A 19,500-nucleotide genomic window follows, 5' to 3' on the forward strand; every position below is an offset into this window, starting at 1 on the left:
TTATACTTCACATTTATAAGGCTTCAGCAAGAAATTCCCTCCCCCCCATGCTTTCCTTCTTCAGATTACCTTCATAATATATATATATATATATATATATATATATATATATATATATATATATACACACTTATGTCTGTATGCATACACATACAGAAGTTAAAAGAAGCTGGCAAGGGCTACAGAGAATATTTGGTAAATGACTATAATGTTCTATTGAAATTAATGAATTTGTTTCATTTCTTATGTACATCTGAGCAGTAAGCACCAGAATTTATTTGTCTTTTCATATTGAATAGGCAGTACTTGGATGCATTTCTTATTTGTATATGCAAATTTCTTTGCATATATATATATGTATGTATCTTTTATATACTGAGTTATTCGTATGTTTTTTTTTTCCTAGAACATATAGTCCTTAAAGGCAGGGTTGATTTTTTTTTTGCCTTTCTTTGTATCCCTAGCACTTAGCATTCTACCTGACATATAGTAAGTGCTTAATAAATATTTGTTGAATTATCGCTTGATTTATCTCTATTCAATTTATTCTCATTAGATTTGCTCATTTTTTCTACACTAACAATATCTTTTTAGATTCTTACTCATTTACAGAGTGTTAACTATCCCTTGTCATCTGAAAATTTGATAAGGATGCCGTATATATCATTATCCAAGTCACTGGTTTTGTGTGTGTGTGTGTGTGTGTGTGTGCGCGCGCGCGCGTGTGTGTGTGCTTGCGCATGCATGCACATGCATGTGTGTACATGTACTTATAGTAGAAGACCAACCACAGATCCCAGGCACTCCACTGGAGACTTATTTCTAAGTTGACATGGAACCATCAATGACTTTTCTTTGGATCTGGCTTTCCAACCATTAAAACATATCTAATTGTATTGCTGTCATATCTCTCCATTATTTCCATAAGAATAGAATAAGTTACTTTATCAAATGCTTTGCTAAAACCTAGGTAAACTATATTCATAGCATTCTACTAATCTACCCTTTGAAAAACTCTGTGAATAAAAGAAACAGAGGTCACTCTGGCATGGCCTGTTCTTGATAAAGATAAAGACATGCTGGTTCTTTGTAATCACTGCTTCCTTTTCTAGATGCTCACTAGATACCTTTTTATGAATGTCAAGCTTACTGGCGTATAAGTCAAAGATGCCATTCTCACCCTTTTTGAAAATCAGGCCATGTGCCCTTCTCCAGTGAAAAAGATACTTCATCCATTCACCATTATCTCCTCCAGCAGTCGTTCAGGAATCATAGCTACCAGTTCTTTGACTATCAGACCATATAGTTCACCTGGGCCAAGTAATTTAAATTCATCAAAGGAACTTATAATTTCTTTGCTTAAGCTAAATATCAACACTGTATTACCTATTTTTGTGCTATCCTTTCTAGGACAAAGGCCATCTCCTTGGCAGAAGAAAGAGAAGCAAATTAGAAATTGAGGAACTTAGCCTTCTTTCTGTTGACATTATCATTGTCTTACCACCCCACCATCATGCATTGACATTAGGCCTTTCTTGATACCACTCCCTCATGAATGTAGCCTTTTTTTAAAAACTCCTTTGTGTTGACCATAGTTTTCATCACCAGCTTCAACTGGTTCTGAGCTTTATTGCTCCTCACACTATTCTCTTTTTTTGTTATTCATATCATTGTTATATATTCAACATCTAAATAACATTTTGTAAAGCATTTATCATTTTTGAATGACTAATATTTTTTTAATTTTTAATTTTATTTATGTATTAGTTTTGAACATTCACTTCTGTAATATTTTGAGTTCCAAATTTTCTCCCCCTCTCCTCACTCCCTCCCGCCCAAGATGACATGCAGTCTGATATATGCTATAGACATACAATATATTAAACATATTTCCACATTAATTATGTTGTAAAGAAGAATTAGAACTGAAGGGGAAAATGACAAGAAAGAAGAAACAAAAGAGAGAGAGAGTGAGAGAGAGAGAAAATAGTATACTTCGATCGCACTCAGACTCAATAGCTCTTTTTCTGGATGTGGATAGCACTTTACATTATGAGTCTTTTGCAATTGTCTTAGATCCTTGTATTGCTGAGAAGAGTTAAGTCTTTCAAAGTTGGTCATCATACAATGTTGCTGTTACTGTGTACAATGTTTTCCTGATTCTGCTCACTTCACTCAGCGTCAGTTCATGTAAATCTTTTCAGGTTTTTCTGAAGTCTACCTGCTCATCATTTCTTATGGCACAATAGTATTCCATTACATTCATATATCTCAACTTGTTCAGCCATTGTCCAATTGATCGGCATCCCCTCAATTAATTTTTTTTGCAGGGAGGAAGGCAGGGCAATGGGGTTAAGTGACTTGTCCAAGGTCACACAGCTAGTAAGTGTGTCAAGTGTCTGAGGCTGGATTTGAACTCAGGTCCTCCTGACTCCAGAGCCAGTGCTCTACTCACTGCACCACCTAGATACCCCAATCCCCTCAATTTCTAACTCTTGGCCACCACAAAAAGAGAGCTGCTATAAATATTTCTGTACATGTAGGTGCTTTTCCCTTTTTTATGATCTCTTTAGGATGCAGACCTAGAAGTGGGATTGATGGATCAAAAGGTATAAACATTTTATAGCCCTCTGAGCAGAGTTCAAAATTGCTCTCCAGAATGGTTGGATCACAACCATTAGTGCATTAGTGTTCCAATTTTTCCACATCTTCTTTAACATTTATCATTTTCCTGTTTTATTATGTTAGCCAATCTGAAAGGTATGATGTGGTACCTCAGAGTTGTTTTAATCTACATTTCTCTAACCAATTGTGATTTAGAGCATTTTTACATGGCTATAGATAGCTTTAATTTCTTCATCTGAAAATTGACTGTTCACATCTCTTGACTATCAATTGGGGAATGACTTTTATTCTTATAAATTTGGCTAATTTATCTATATATTTTAGAAAAGAGGCCTTTATCAGAGACACTGGCTATAAAAATTGTTTCCCAGCTAATCTTGGTTGCATTGGCTTTGTTTGTGCAAAAACTTTTTAATTTAATGTAATCAAAATTATCCATTTTGCATTACATACTGTTCTATATCTCTTGTTTGGTCATAAATTCTCTATAGATCTGACAGGTAAGCCATTCCTTGTTCTCCTAATTTGCTTGTATAATCACCTGTTGTGTCTAAATTACATACCCATTTTGACCTTATCTTGGTATATGGTGTAAGATGTTGGTCTCTGCCTAGTTTCTGCCATATTATTTTCCAGTTTTCTCAACACTATTTGTTAAATAATGAGTTCTTATCCCAGAAGCTGGACTCTTTGGGTTTATCAAACTCCTCACGCAATTCTCCAAGGATTTTGCTACATTATTTTGAAGTCATCATGTCATGTTCCTTATTACCATCTTCTATTCATATCTTGTTGAAATCCAAATTAGTTTAGGAGTTCCTTATGCATACACATTGGCTTTTCATAAAACTCCAAATTTTCTCATCTTTGGAATCGTTTCCCTTTGTATCTTCAGAATTTCATTCAGGAGGTCTTTCTCATCCCTCATGGACTGACTTTCTCTATAGAAATGTAATCTATGGGATCATATCGAACCTTCCCCTGAGCATCCTAAAATCTATTCTCCTCAAATCTAAGATGTATGTAATCTGGGCTATGCCCAGATTTCCTCTTATTCCCTTTCAGAAACTCTATTGGAGAAAATATTATGTCTCCTGAAATTTCTCGATCTTTTTTACCCCAACAACTATTTCTTCCTCATAGTTTTATTAGATGCAGAACAGAATTTCTGCTTTGTGTTTCCTCTACCTTTTAAAAGATAGAATTGTCATTAAGAGAAATCAAGATACCATTAGTTTCTCTGCTTTTGGTGGAGACAAAGAGACAGAGAGCAAAACAGAGAGAGAAAGAGAGTGACAAAGAGAGAGGCAGACAGAGACAGAAAGAAAGTCAGAGAGACCAAGAGAGACAAAGAGAGAAACAAAAAGACTACAGAGAAAGGGAAAGAAAGAGAGACCAAGGGAGACAAAAAGGAGACAGAGAAAGATAGAAATATTTAGAGACAGAGAGAGAGAGAGAGGAGAGAGACAGAATGAGACAGAGAAAGACAGAGAGAGGGAAGGAGACAGAGAAAAACATCTAGCAGATGTCTGGGTCATTTCAGTATGTTTCCACTATTGGGTCATGCCTCTGTGCAGTACTTGTTTTCTGTTTTCTGAATTCCTCATTTATTTTCCTTTTCTGTCCAGGCAAAATGAGACCAACTAAATTCCTTAGAGAGGTGGAAAGTTCTAGAGGAAATTCAAGATTAAGAGCTGTATGAGGTTTACAGGGAAACCAGATTGTCAACTGAGAATATCATGAAGGACACTCTTGAAGCAGCAGCATTTGAGGTGGTCTTTGAAGGATCAGTGAGCATTTATAAATTGCCTACTATGTTCCAGGCACTGACTTTGGAATTGGGGACCCAAAGACAAAAGGGAAATAGACTCTTTCCTCAAGGAGCTTATAATCTAGCCAGGAGACAAGTACATATAATATGTACCAAAAGTCTTAGTGCCATTTTAAGCTTTAATGACTTTCAAAAGTACAACCGCTACAAACTTAATGAGGAAACAGTTAAAAGGCTAATTACTAATTTTTTAAAGATTGATGTTTTGTTAGAATTCAAAATAATAATCATCTTATGCTATATGTCTTTCTAGTTAATTTTCAAACTTTGTAAAACTTTGGTCAGCTGCTGCTCATTGGTTGAAAGAATTCCAACTATAACCATAACCCTTGGGATCATCCAAATACTGAAGTTTTAATGCATATGTAAAAATTTTGACCTGACCCCACAAGAAAAAGTCTAATGGAGATAGATCAAGTGACTGAGCTGGCCAACCAAGAGGGCCTCCTCTACCAATCCACAGTGTCAAAAAGTGTCATCCAGAAATTGTCATATACACACAATGTATAATGATAAAGTACCCACTTCCTGTTAAAATTAAAATTTATCATTTGAAATTCACAAAACTGAATAAGTATAAAGGAAAATATGAAAATCAAACTTTCAAATAAAGTTTTTATAAGTTTGGGACACTGACACTTCTGAAAGTACTAAAGCATAAAATTTCACTAAGACTTTTGTTCGATCTATATGTAGGTACCAACAAATTGGATACCAAACTGATTCAAGGGATTTTGTTTTTCTTGCTTTCTCAGTGGAAGGGGGAAAAGGAGGGAGAGAATTCAGAGATAAAAACAAAATGAAATTGAATTTCAAAACTAGATTCAACATAGTTTTGGGAGAGGAACATCAACAAGTGCGACATCAGGAAAAGTTTCCCATAGAAGGTAGTAGTGGAGCTAAGCTTTGATGGAACTTAGGGATTGTAAGAAGCTAACTTGAGGAAGTTCTGCATTTTAGTCAGGGGGCAAGGGGAGCAGTAAACACAAAAGCATAGGGATGAGAAATGGAGGGTCATATGTGAGGAGCAGGAAGAAGGCCAAATTGGATGAGAGTATGCATAAAGGGGAGTAACATGTAATAAGGCAAGAAAGGTAGGTTAGGGCCAAGTTGTGAAGAATTTTAAATGCTTCTACCCTTTATGCTCTTTATGGAAAAAAGATCACTTCAGCAGGTATATTGAAATAGGGGCTTTAGTCAAGGATACCAATGGAGAAGGAAATGGCAAACCATTCTAATATCTTTGCCAAAAAACCCAAATGGGGTCATGAAGAGTCAGACATGAGTGAAACAACTAAACAAAAACAACAATCAATTAGGAGGGTATTGCTATAGTTCATGTGAGAAGTGATAAGGGCCTGAATTGGGGAGGGGGTGTTGATTGTGTGAGTGGAAAAGAAAGGGAGTGACCAATACCTGAGTTGTTGTTGAGATAAAAATGAGTCACAAACATAGTGGAGTGGATGAAATGTTGGCTTTGGAATAAAGAAGATCTTTGTTCACACTCCATCTCCAACACTTACTATGTAACCAAGTCACTTGACTTCTCTGTGCCTCAATTTCTTCATCTGTAAAATGAAGGGATTGGTTGTGATGACTTCTAATGCCCCTTCCAGCTCTAAAACTATGATCCAATAAGGTTTGGAACCCTTTGGATGTACAGGGTAAAGGAAAGGGATCAGCCAGGTGGTAAAGTCAGGTGACTGGAAAGATGGCCATACCCTTACCAGTAATAGGGAAGTTTGAAAGAGGGGAAGGTTTGAGGGGAAAGTGAGCTCTTCTGAACATGTTGAGTTGGAGATACCTACAGCATAGCCAGTTTAAAAACTCCTATAAATTATTGGTAATGTGGGGCTAGAACTCAATGGAGGCACTAAGGTAGGGTAGAGAAAGGGAGGACAGTCTAGGGCAGGGGAAAGTGTAAGTCATGGCATGTAGTCTGGAACATGCAAGTGTTGTTGTTAGAAGACAGAAGACAGACTGGCTTGGCTTTAACTCATATGACTCAAGGTATAGGATGAGATAAGGCTCAAAAGGTAGGGTAGGGGAAGATGGTGGAGAGTCTTGAAGACCACTCAAAAATATTGAACTTGACTTGGTAGACCATAAGGAGATAGATAGGGTAGACTGATTGATTGATTGCTAGATCTTACTTTAAACACCCTTTCTATACTGTCTTTTGATCCCCCCCAGGTTCTAGAGCCTTCCTTTCAAATTATTTTGAATCCATTTCACACTTATCTTGTACATACTTACATGTGTACTTGTCTTTGCTTAGTAGATAAGCTCCCTGAGGATAGAGAGCATAAATATATACATTTATACGTAAGTTTACATGCATACACATTACATCCACCACATATATAAGTTTAAATAACTTATATGTGCGTATATACACACACACGTATTTCTGGCGCTACATTGGGACACATATTGAAAAATTGAGATCTCATTGACATGGAAATAGATTTTCAGCTGTCCTACACATTTGAGTAGCAGCAGAAGGTAAAAATCTTATTATATTATTTAATTGATTTATACTTAGAAAATATTCTTCATTCAGGACAAAATCAATCATCTTTTCAAAGCTGTCCAAAAATAAAGACTCTTTTACCCTCCTGCTTTCTCTTCTTAAGGTAATCAGTAAAGGCCCTGCTAAGAATCAGGCATTCTGAGAGAAAGAAAAATGTCTCTAAAGAGATCATATGTTTTAGTTGATTCTATTAATGACCTAGCAGTGTGCCATAGTACTCTCCTACCAGTACTGAATATCCAGTTGGCTTGTACTAATACCTTGATGCCTATAGAAAGAAGATACATCTTTATGGATTACTCCTTTTTTCTTACTTTTTTATCGATAAGGGAGGAGTTCCAATGAGAGATTGATTTATGGAACCCCCTGCTATTCATGGAAACTCACTTCTATCAATGCAGATGCACAACCCATATGTAATTCACACGGCCTTAGAGAATTGACTGGAAAGCTGATAGGCTAAGTTACTTCTGTAGGGTCACTCAACCAGTAAGTGTTAGAGCAGTTAGGTTTTCTCAACTTGCATTCTGATTCTTTATCTACTCTATTATGCTCCCTCTTATATCCAACAGGGTGTTGGAATCCTCGATTATATAGCTTGGTATATGGAATACTTAGCTGTTGGTTAATGAAAATATTGAATTCATTCACTTTATTAAGTACCTACTATGTGCCAAGCACTGTACTAGACACTTTGGTATGCAAAGACAAAAATGAAACAATCCCAGATCTCAAAGAGCTGACATTCTCAGGGTGCAGGGGATGGGAAGGGGGGAGGAAGAACATGAATTAGGAGAGCCTGATGAAAGCCAGGGAAGACTCCAAAAAGAAGACTCGTTTTTCTGCCACTCTGGAGTGACTTTTCTCATGGTAGTCCTATGAGGTATACATAGTACAAATATTGTTATCAGCATTTTACAGATGAAGAAATTAAGCCCTGAGGAAGTTAAATAACTATCATGGCCACACGGTTAAGTGTCTGAGGCTGGATTTGAATCCAGATCTACTGATTACAGGTCCAACGCAACAGTACTCTTTCTACTATACCACCCTGTCCCCTGGAGAAAAATGCTATTGTCAAAGGGGCTGACCTCAAGTAGCTAGATGCTATGTCATCCAGTCATGCAAACTCTACAGTCTTGCTTTATGTGATACTCTCTAGGAAAAAGCACTTTGATGTATTGGTTTTAGCAGGCTGTCCAAGCCCAAGGGCATTAGGACATAATTAAAAAAGGGCAGGAGGTGGGGGAGGAGGTGGGCCTTTTAGGAGGAAGCTATGGCCAAGGGATCCTGGGTCTTAATTATAACTTATAATTAATCCAGACATTTGTACAAGCCATCTAAATGAGGAAAAGAAAATATGCCCCCTAGAAGAGAAATAAATTTCTATCATCACTTAGAATTATATTTCTTTCTCCTTTTAAAAAAAAGGAAAGGAAAGGCAAAGGAAAAGAAAAGGATGCCAGGCCAAGATTCAGCTTAGTATAATCATTCTAAACATTTGAGGGGAATGACTTGCAGTAGAGGTTTGAGAGGATTTCACTTTTTTGTTCTGGAGTCTGTGTGCATGTATATATGTGTTCATAAAAAAGTCAGTGATTGAGAAAAGTAATTTGTTATAAATGTGCTGTTCAAAGCATGCCCAAGTGTCCGTGACTGCCTTGATCAGCTCTTCCTGCCCTTTAAACCATGGTCCACTCATTTCTATGGCAAGAATAATGTGACTGTGTGTAGGGCTTGTTCTCATTCTTGTTTTGAGAATATTTACGTTTATCTATAGTGCTGTCTGCATTAATACAATCATTGGGAATGAAGGGGAGCAAGAAAAGGAGAAAAGAGAAAAGAAGGGATGTTGTTGAAGGAAGGAAAAGAAAGGAAAGAGAGATGGAGGGAGATAGAAGGAGAGGGAAGGGATGAGGAAGAGGAAAGGGAGAAGGGAAGAGAGAAAGGAAGAAGGAAGCAGAGATGAAAGAAAGTAGGGAAGAGGACAGGAAGAAAGAAAGGAAGAGATGAGAGGAGGAAGAGGAAGAGAGAAGAGCAGGGGAGGGAGGAGGAAATAAGGAAAATGAAGATAAAAAGAAGAAAATATGGAGGGAGAAATGGAAGAATAAAGAATGAAAGATAGAAGGAAATGTGGAAAGAGAGACAGAAGGAAAGATGGAAAAAGAGAAGGTAAGGAGGAAAAGAAAAATAAAGAACAGAGAAGGAAGGAAAGATGGGATAGACATGTGGAAAAGGAGAAAAGAAAGGAAAGAAGGACAGAGGCAAGGAAAGAAAGAGACAGAGAAAAGAAAGAGGGAGAGAAAAGAGGAGAGGGGAGGAGAACAGAACAGGACAGAACAGAACAGAACAGAAGAGAGGAGACACAAAGTGTGTAAATCTGTGCCCACATGCACAGCAGTAACAAGAAGAAATGACTAGCAGGTTGGACTTGGAGTTAAAAAGGCAAGGCTTCAAACCCCCCCTTGTCTTCACTAGCTGGGTCACTACTGTAGGCCAATTAAGCCCTCTGAGACTGAATCCTCATGTATAAAATAAGGGTAATAGTAATTCTCATAGTACCTGCCTCAAAGGGTTCCCTACTGTGAGGCCCAGATGCGACGGTGTGTGTTAAGCAGCTCATAATTGAACATCAGCTCCTGTTTTAAAGGCTGGGAGATGTCTGGGGGTGTGAAGCATCTCTTTCCCTCTACTTTGTACATGCTGTACTCTTTAGACCTTGATTCTGTACCACTTGACAATAGCAATGAGAATAATTCACATTTATAAGATACTTTAAAATTTACTTTCCTTCCCAAAACCCATGAGTAAGTAATGTGCGTGGTACAAATCCCCATTTATAGAGGAAGAAACAGAAAATTCAATGCCAAAAGAGAGTCATCAGTTCTTCGCTTCTAATTAATTTGGTGCCCTGGCCTTCTTGTGAAGGCATCCTAGAATCAAACCTAGAACACACACAACGGCTTTCCATCTACTGCAGTGAACCATGTTAACAAGGTCATAGAGGTTCCAAAGGAATCTGCCTGCCTCCCTTGTACCTTACCAGAATTAAGGTTCAGCAGAGAAACAAGTCTGATAAACCATAGTTACTGCACGTCAGATTATATTATACTGGCATCCCTGACCAAAAAAAAGTGTTGCATATTTTATTATACTGGTTATCCATTCTCTGAGCTGTCTTTCCCATTTGGGTTCAGATATTCAAAACCACATTCAAAATCAAGGTTTCTAATTATATTGGATTAAAACAAATGATCATCATTAATTAATGGTTCATAACATGCTAGTGATAGTAACTTAAGAAACTCATGAGCTGTATAGCTGGACTCAGGCCGTTTAATTTAACAAAAAAAAAAAGAAAGAAAGAAAACACACATTGGAAGTATGATTATTTGTGACACGGCTCAAGATGGGAGATTGTGAGGAGAGTGGAGATGACAGAATTGGCGCTAACCACCCTGACAAGGTCTTGAAAAGCAGCCGACGTGACATCCCTCTGATCGTGCTGCCGAAAATGTCAGCTCTGTGAAGGACAGTGAGAAAATGGTTTGCCGAAAATCTGAAAGGTGAATTCCAGAGCTGCTCCTCGTGTCAGATGTAATCTAGTCTTCCATGGCCGGAGAGATGAGGGCCTGGCACCGAGTATGGGTCATCATTGGCAGGCCCTCACGGTCATCCAAGCCACTCCAAAAATGACTCGAGTTGACCCAGAGATTTTTTTAAGTTCCACTTGATCATTGATACACAAGAGGGAATGGTGGCTCTCTGGTGAGAACTCAGGGAGGAGTGAGATATTTCCAAGGACATCATCCCTTCCTTCTCCCTCAGTCCATTGCCAACTCCCAGTCTTAATAAGAACAAAAGTTGCTGACCCCAAACAAAGAAAAGTAAAAATTTTTATTGCTAGGCTATATATTCATTGCTTGCCTGATACACAGGAAACACTTAATAAATGCTCATTAATTGATAGATATAAATGAAAGGCTACTTTATGTGTCTGTGAATACAAGGGAGTTTGAAGTATGCCATGTTAAGGGCATATTTTCTAAGCTAAGATTTATCCAGAGGGATAATTTGGCATAATGGATAGAGAGCTGAACCAGGAAGGGGAAGGAAAGGTAACAAGCCTCTATTAAGCACCTACTATGTTCCAGGCACCTTACAGATATTTGATTCTATTTCTGCCTCTAACACTCTGCCTATGTGACACAAGGCAAGTCATTCAACCTTTCTATGTCCCTAGGCAACAGGCAAATCTCTAAGACTTTAAGTTTCAGAGTGGTTGTTTGTCATTCAGTCATGTCTGCCTCTTCACGGACAAAGTCCATGTCCTAAATGCCAGAGATACCAAAAAAAGAGGCAAATGACATTCCATGGAGTTCATCCACGGGGTTTCCTTGGCAAAGATACTAGAGTTGTTTGCCATTCCCTTCTCCAGCTTATTTTATGGATGAAGAAACTGAGGCAAACAGGGTTAAGGGGCTTGCCCAGGATCACACAGCTAGTAAGTGTCTGAGGCCAGATTTACACTAAGATCTCCCTGACTCCAGGCTCAGTGCTCTATCCACTGTACTGCCTAGCTGCCCAAAGGCAGACCCCAAACCTCAAGGAGGGTTCCTATTTCCTTACTATTTCTTTTCTAAAGTTGTTTTTCAGTCATGTTAGATTCTTCTCAACTACATGGACCATATCACAACAATGCTGTCCATGGAGTTTTCTTGGCCAAGATAATAGAGTTGTTTGCCATTTCCTTCTCCAGTGGATTAAAGCAAACAGAGATTAAGTGACATGCCCAGGATCACATAGCTAGTGAGTATCTGAGGCCAGGTTTGAACCTAGGTCTTCCTGATTTTAGGCCCACCACTGAATGCTCCCTTCCAGCGTGGCTACCAATCTGAGATGGGAGTTTCTTCCTGGAGGGCAAGGAGTGTCATTTGCGTCTTTTTATATCTCTAGCATTTAGCACAATGCCTGGCACATAGTAGGCACTTAATAAATATTAATTGTCTGGTAGACTAGAGCTTTCTTGCATTAATGAAATCACAGGTCCTATCCTCCACTCCCACCCCCAACCTCCCCCCCACAAAAGAAAACTCACCCTGGAATTCTCTGTGAATAGGGCTCATGTCTGTCTCTACAATAATCCCAATGTGTTGAGAAAACATAGACTAGGGGACTTATATAATTATGTAAATGGTCCCCAATCTTTGCACAAGAACAAGACTGCATCCCCTGCTGAGACAACAGAAAGAGTCTGCCTATTCGTCTAGCTGCTGTCTCCAAGAGTAGGGCTGAAAGGGATCTTAGTGGTCACCAAACTTTCTCATTTAAGTGTTTACTAACATCACCTAGCTCAACAGTGGTGGAGGCAGGATTCAAACCCAAGGTTCTCTGACTCCAAATCCAAGCCTCTTAGCTTTGGGGGACAGGAATCATAGGAGTTAGTGTCAAAAAGCATCCTAGGCACTATCTATTCCAACATCCCCTCCATTGGTCAGATGAGGAAACTGAGGGCCAGAGAGGGGAGTCATTTGCCGCAGATTATACAGGCAGTAAGAGTAGCAGAACCAGGAATCCTTCCTATTTCCTCTGATGCCAAATACAACATGATTTCCACTCCACCAGGCTGCCTTTCAGGGAATGTATGATTATATAAATATCCTACTTAGCTTAAGTGCCTCCCACTGTTAGCCTGAGCTCCATAAGTCGCTCCTAACCAGGGAAGTGGGACCCTGTACTGAAGCAAGCATCTCCAGCATGTTAAAGAGTCCACCCACCAAATATTTTCGTTCCCTTGAAAATCATTTTGCCGCAACCAGGAGAAATGATGCCAATAAAATGTTTAAGTGAAATGTTTGTCTCTTTGATTCCATGGTGACATTCATCTACACCCACAATCCAGTTTGACCAACCCAGCCACTTTTTTTCCAAAAAATTAATTCAACCACACCCATTTTTGAGTGACTTCAGATTCTCTTCTGAATTTGGTTTTCATTAGGGTAATAAGACAGAAGTTCTAAGTAATGAAGCAAGGTCACTAGGAAATCATCGATTCCCAACCATCCCTTCTCTGACCCTTAACCCCTGTAACTGCTTCTTAAATATTAATTCTTAAACTGAGGTCAGTCAACTTGCTTGGTTTTTAATACTCTGATAATCATATTTCAAATTAATGGGTTTCCTTTGTAATCCTGTGTATTGTATGAATTTAAAAGCATTATTCTGATAAAGGGTCCATAGGATTCACAAGACTGACAAAGACCTCAGTGACACTGGAAAGGTTAAGAAATCCTGCTAGGATCTCACAGAATTCACCGTGGATCTTTTTTGACCCACAGAGATCCCCTACCAAACTTACAATCGACAGAAAAGCTATCGCCTATGAGTTCTGGCTAAAGATTTTTAGGCAACTTCATAGTGCAGTGAATGAATGATAAAACTCTGGGTCCGAAATGAAGAAGACCTAAGTTCAAAATCCAGTCTAGACAATTACTCACCGAATGACCTTAGGCAAGTCACTTAACAGGTTTGCCTCAATTTTCCCAACTGTAAAATGGGAATGATAAGGGTGCCAATGGTTGTGAGAACCAAATGAGAAAATATTTGTAAAATGCCTAGCATAGAACCTGAGACACAGTAGGTGCTCTATTGATGCTAGCTATTTTTATCTGTGTTAGGTGCAATTTTCAAACTCATTTTTCAAATTCAATTCGACAACCATCTATTAAACAGTTATGTACCAAACACTGTGCTAAGCACAGGATGTACAAAGATAGAAACAAGATAGTCTCTACCCTCTAGGAGCGTACATTCCACCAGTGAGGGAGAGAATGGGAAGAAGTAGTATGTGCAGAGATAAGTAAAGACAACATAGATAGATGTAAAGTAGATATAAAGTAATTGGAGAGGGCTGGGAGGGAAAGTCACTGGCAACTGGAGGAGGGGACAAGGAGCAGGACAAGCCTTATGGAGGAGGCAAATTTTGCAAGGGAAAGGTGAGGAGGGAGAGTTTTCCTGGTCTAAGTATAGCTCAGGAAAAGTCATGGAGGCAGAAGCTAGAATTCTATGTACCATAACGGGAATGACAAGTAGATTAGTCTGGCTCGATAACATGCAGTTAATCTGAAGAAAAACAATTCTTATCCTAAATGTTTTTGGGGAGGGTTGGGGTGGCAAAAGGGTAGGGAGGGGGTTTTATAATCATTCCTAAACTTGTTTGGAGAATTTTTTTAGTAATAGGACTATATCCAGATAATAGAATAATAGAAAGCTTTCTTTTAAGTGGAAACTGATCAATTCATCACAGATTAATTCATTACAAATTAGTTCAAATATCCTGGAATCCCTAAAGACCTCCAATTAAGCCTGTATTAGCCTTGTTTGAGCTGGATCATATAGGGATTCTTAACCTGGGGTCTGTAACCTTTCAGAGTTTTTAAAAAACATTTTGAAAACTGAATTTGAATTTAATCGTTTCCATTATAATCTTATGTTTTATTTTATGAATGTAACAACATTCCTCTTAGAAGGGGTACATGGGCTCTACCACATTGCTGAAGGGGCCTGAGACACACACACACACACACACACACACACACACACACACACACACGGCTAAGAACCCCTGAGCTAGAAGATCAGGTCATGCCTACAACTTCAAGCTGCATTTCTAAACATATAATTTAGAAAGATTCCTAGCATTCTACTTTTCTGTAGCTTCTTTTTGTATCAGAGGGGTCTCTTTTCCACTGGTTTATCACCTTCCAAACTATCTGTACCAAAATGTGCTTCCTATGGAAAATTCTATATTTGGCTGGAATAGCCACTGCTTATTCAAAAATTCCTCATCAGAATAAATCATTATTTTGATTCTTTCAGCTGCTCCTTGCAACTGCCAGCATAAGGACAGATTACAAATTAGGGCAACTGGATGGCTGCTTTCTTCTTTCACTGAGTTCCTAGGATCTCATGCTTAGTGCTAAATGCTGCTTCTGATTAGCAACACCAAGGGTTTCTTTAATAATGAATGAATGATCTTATGCAGAAGATGAAGGGTCATTGTCTATTTCTCTCAATTTTGTGTGTTGCTTTTTTCTAAAAAAATGTCTGATCTCCTTGTTGAGGATGGAGGTATTGCTCTAAACAAACCAGCTGAAGCATGTCCTATGTATTTTTTTTTCAATTAAGTCATTGTCCCTTAAATTATAAATTGTATTTGACAAGATTTTTTCTGGCTTGTTCCCCTTCTAGAAACTAAACACTTTAAGTGACTAATCACTTTCCCCCAAATCTTGTGTGTATGTTTGTGCCTGCATGTGTGTGTGTCTGTGTTTACAAGCTGTGACTGCCTGTCTCCTTTTCTAAACAAAAGTCGGTTTGATGTCACAGCCGAAGAAGTTGTGGATTGTGATGAAAACATTGAGAAGATGCAGCTGAATGTGTCATGTGCATTTGGCCTTGGAAATTCACGAGTTGTAAATGGAGATTCCATGCTGGAAGGGAAAAAAAAATCTATCGTTATACCTGGATTTTATGAATGAATTTGGTGACTTCTCTAAGAAATTTGAAGAGATGGTACTTTTCTATGATCAGATAGCAATTCTCTTGTTGAGAGTTTTAGTTGGTTTCTTCTTCCAAAATTTGGATTGTGAGGGTTTTTACTTTTTTATTTGTTTTTGGTTGGTTTGTTTGGTAACTCTGTAAGGAAGAATGCTATTTTTTAAATTGGGCATTTTTTAGTATTTAAAAAGGATTTTCTTTCATTTTAAAAGGAAGGTTCCTAGTTAGCCTTTGATGAGAGGTTCATTACAAACTTTGCAATCATTACCAGGTCTTTTGTGTAGTCAGATTTATCTAGTGACCAGGCTTTTCCCAGTTCAGACTCAGTGCTCAGAAAATCCTATTAAAAATACCAATCGTTTGGCCTTAACATGACTATATTTGCAAACTGGAAGGTGGGATCCTACTATGAATTTCTGCAAAATCAATCGATTTCTAAGACAGAACATCCCATGGCCTGAGATGCTGATCTCTTTACTCTGTATGTTGTTCAGAAGGCACATATCGACCTACAAATATGTGGACTCATTTCATTTCATTTCACATGGAGTAGTCTTTAAAGAAACAGCATCAGCTTTCAATAAATGGAAAACTCCAAAGAATTGTCTTTTATGTCTGCATCTTCAGCACCTAGCACAGTGCTTGGCACATAGATAGCACTTAAAAAACACTTGTTGTTTGATTTATTGATTGTTAAAACATTGGATATGGTGGTTAAGGTTAAATTTATCGGCTCATGTATCTATTTTTGCATTTGTGAAATAATATTTCACGGATGCTTTAGAGCTGTTCTCCAGTGAATAGATGGAGGGAGGTGGGAGGGAGGGAGGGGAAGAGAGAGAGAGAGAGAGAGAGAGAGAGAGAGAGAGAGAGAGAGGAGGGAGAGAGAGAGAGGAGAGGGGAGAGAGGGGGGGAGAGAGAGAGAGAGAGAGAGAGAGAGAGAGAGAGAGAGGAGGAGGGAGGGAGAGAGAGAGAGAGAGAGAGAGAGAGAGAGAGAGAGAGAGAGAGAGAGAGAGAGAGGGAGGGAGAGAGAGGGAGAGGAACAAAAAAATTAATTTGATCATCTGTAATTGCAGATTGAAAAATGAGCCTTTTTTAAAAGCTGTTAGCACAGAACTCGACGTGAAGCCTGTCGCTTTGGGTTCTGTAATATGTGTGTGAATGCATCACCAAGTAACCTGGAAGCACTATGTCATCTGCCAACATCTGTACATGAATGGGAATTTCTCACAGTGTATGCACTAACACTAGGCTCAAGTTGACGAAAGAGTGATTTTGACAAATACAGAAACCGAGGAACATCATATAGACCCAATATATGCCCATGTGTTTTTCTGTAAGGCAGGCTGGTCATTTGAGGAAGTCCTGACCTTTCAGGAACTATAGTTTCTTCCTGCCATAGATTTGACTTAACAACATCAGATTGGGAGTCTTCAGTTGTTTGTTTCATCGCATGCATTTGTTCGTTTCTTTTCATCCCCCAGGCCTGATGGAATAGGAACAGTGACGGTTGAAGAAAAAGAACGTTTTGAAGAAATCAAAGAAAGACTCCGAGTTCTTCTGGAAAATCAAATCACACATTTTAGGTAAAGCATTAATTATATTTGTGGCTGAGGGGGAATAAAGGATTTTGTGACTCCCTGTGTGACCTTCAGCAAGTCACATCACCTCTCAAAGCCTCATTTTCCTCATCTGCCAAAAGCAGAGATTGGACTCAGTAGCTCTGAGGTCCTTTCCAGCTCAGGTTCCCATGATTCTACTAGGATACTAGAGCCCAGAGTGGCCCTATTGATCAGAGGTATATTATTGGTTGGGGAAAGACAATCATCCTATAATGATGTAAGGAGTAATCAGGAGATTCAACAGGATAAAAGGAGTATTACAAACTCCAGACCATATTTTCTCAGATGCCTATCAGCTTCATGCCTACTGTATGTCCAGTTCTTTTAGCATACAGGCTGCCTTAGATCCACTGGTGTTATTGTTGTTCAGTCATTTCAGTTGACTCGGGTCATCTTTGAAGAAATACTAGAGTGGTTTGCCATTTCCTTCTCCAGCTCATTTTACAAATGAGGAAACTGAAGCAAACAGGGTGAAGTGAATTGCCCAGGGTCACACAGCTAGTAAGTGTCTCAGGCCAGATTTGAACTCAAGATGAGTCTTCCTGACTCCATGCCCAGCACTCTATCCTCTATGCCACCTAGAAGTACTTAGTGCAATTACTCATCAACAATCAAATTTTCATCTCACTCTCTAAAGAGTCCACTTAATTCAGTTTAATTCGACAAGAATTTTATTAACTCCTGCTTCATGCCAGGCACTGTGCTAGGCACAAGGGATAGAAAGACAAAAGTTAAACTGTCAAATACTGTCCCCTGAGACTGCACACTCTTCCAAACAGAAATGATGTGTTTAAATATAAATCAATGTAAAAGTCCAAACAAATACACAGAAAATTTATGGGGGAAGCACTAAGTATTGGTGGAATCAAGAAAGAGCTTTTGAAAGAGGTAGTCTTTGAGATGATTCTTGAGGGGAGCAAAGGATTCTAGAAGGCACAGGTGAAAAGAAATGCATCCCAAGCATGGGAGATAGTCTGTGCAAAAGCTTGGAGGTGGGAAGCTAAATATCATGCACAAGGAACAGCAGGTAGGTCATTTTCATTCGAGCCCAAAGTGCATGGGGAAGAATGAGGCAGAATCAGCCAGAAAACATAACTTGTAGCCAAATTGTGAAGGGCTTAAAATACCAAATGGAGTTTTCATTTTATTTTCAAGGCAATTAGGAAGCAAATAAAGCTTCTGAAAGAGGGAAGCAATGTAGACCTTCCATTTAAGAATATCATTTTGAGAAGCAGTGTGGAGGTTGAATTGGAGAGGGGAGAGGCTAGATGCAGGGAAACTAACTGGGAAACTATTGCAACAGTTCAGTCAAGAAGCGATAAAATCCAGAACTTGACTGGTGGCACGTGGGGGGTGGGGAAAGACAGCAAATGTGAGAGAGGTTGCCAACGTATGATTTTTAAAAAAGACTTGAAACTTAAAAATTATTTGGAAATTACGTCAGTTCTCCATTTTCCCTATATGGGGATACTAATTGCAAACCCATAAAGGAGAAGAGTCATCTGTCTCCCCATTCAGGAGCAAACAGCAAATAGCATAGTTATGTGGCTAGGCAAATGCAAGAAGGGGACAAGAGATATACCTGTCTCGACAGCTTGTAGGATTACCCCAATTCATAAGATAGCCAGCCAACCCAGCTCTCTTGGCAATGAAAATGCAACAATAGACTCACAGGGCATAGGCTGCTCCCTGAGACAAAATGAGCATTCTAGGAGGCTGCAGAATATGTTTCAGAATATTGGGCTCCCAGAGAGTCAATTACTGCACCAGTGCACTCAATGGCACTTGGTGGGCATGAAAGTCACTGGAGTTTTCAAAAGTGCCTAATTTGCCCCCAGAGAGTGAATCATTGGCCAACATTTATTGAGCACCAGCTTTGTGTAGGACATGGTGCTGGACAGTGACGGACCGAGTGCCAATGAGTAAACTAACGAATTACATGGAAACACCTAAAGGATCTCTATGGGCTCTTTCAAGACTCAGCTCACCTCCTGCATGAAGCCTTTAATAACTCTTCTAGCTATTAGGGATCTCTCCTGCCTCAGATTAGCTTTTACATGCCTCCCTGTTTACCAATTGTTTCCACTAGTAGAATGGAAGCTCATGGAGAGCAAGGATGTTTCCTTGTTTACTTTTGTCTCTGTATCCCCATTTGCTATCACTGTGCCTTGAACACAGGAGAAGCCTAATAGATGATTGGTTGATCTTGGTTTTGAGCATGTATTTCTATTGTCCAGGTAAGTCCTTGTGTTTTCCACATAAGATGCACCACTTGGCTAAAGGAGCAGCTAGGTGGCACAGTGGATAGAGTGCTAAGCATGGAGTCAGAA

The 19,500-nt window shown here is 39.0% G+C and overlaps 1 protein-coding gene across 1 annotated transcript in view; it reads left to right on the plus strand.

Annotated features, from left to right (window-relative positions):
* The window catches only part of CADPS (calcium dependent secretion activator), a 575,524-nt gene that overhangs the window by 415,890 nt on the left and 140,134 nt on the right, over positions 1 to 19,500 (plus strand). Inside the window, exon 16 of the mRNA XM_036738381.1 lies at positions 17,033 to 17,134. Within this exon, the coding sequence (XP_036594276.1) occupies positions 17,033 to 17,134 (102 nt within the window). The remainder of the gene's footprint in view (positions 1 to 17,032; positions 17,135 to 19,500) is intronic.

Source organism: Trichosurus vulpecula, chromosome 9 (genome assembly GCF_011100635.1).
Source record: "Trichosurus vulpecula isolate mTriVul1 chromosome 9, mTriVul1.pri, whole genome shotgun sequence".
Lineage (NCBI taxonomy): Eukaryota > Metazoa > Chordata > Mammalia > Diprotodontia > Phalangeridae > Trichosurus > Trichosurus vulpecula.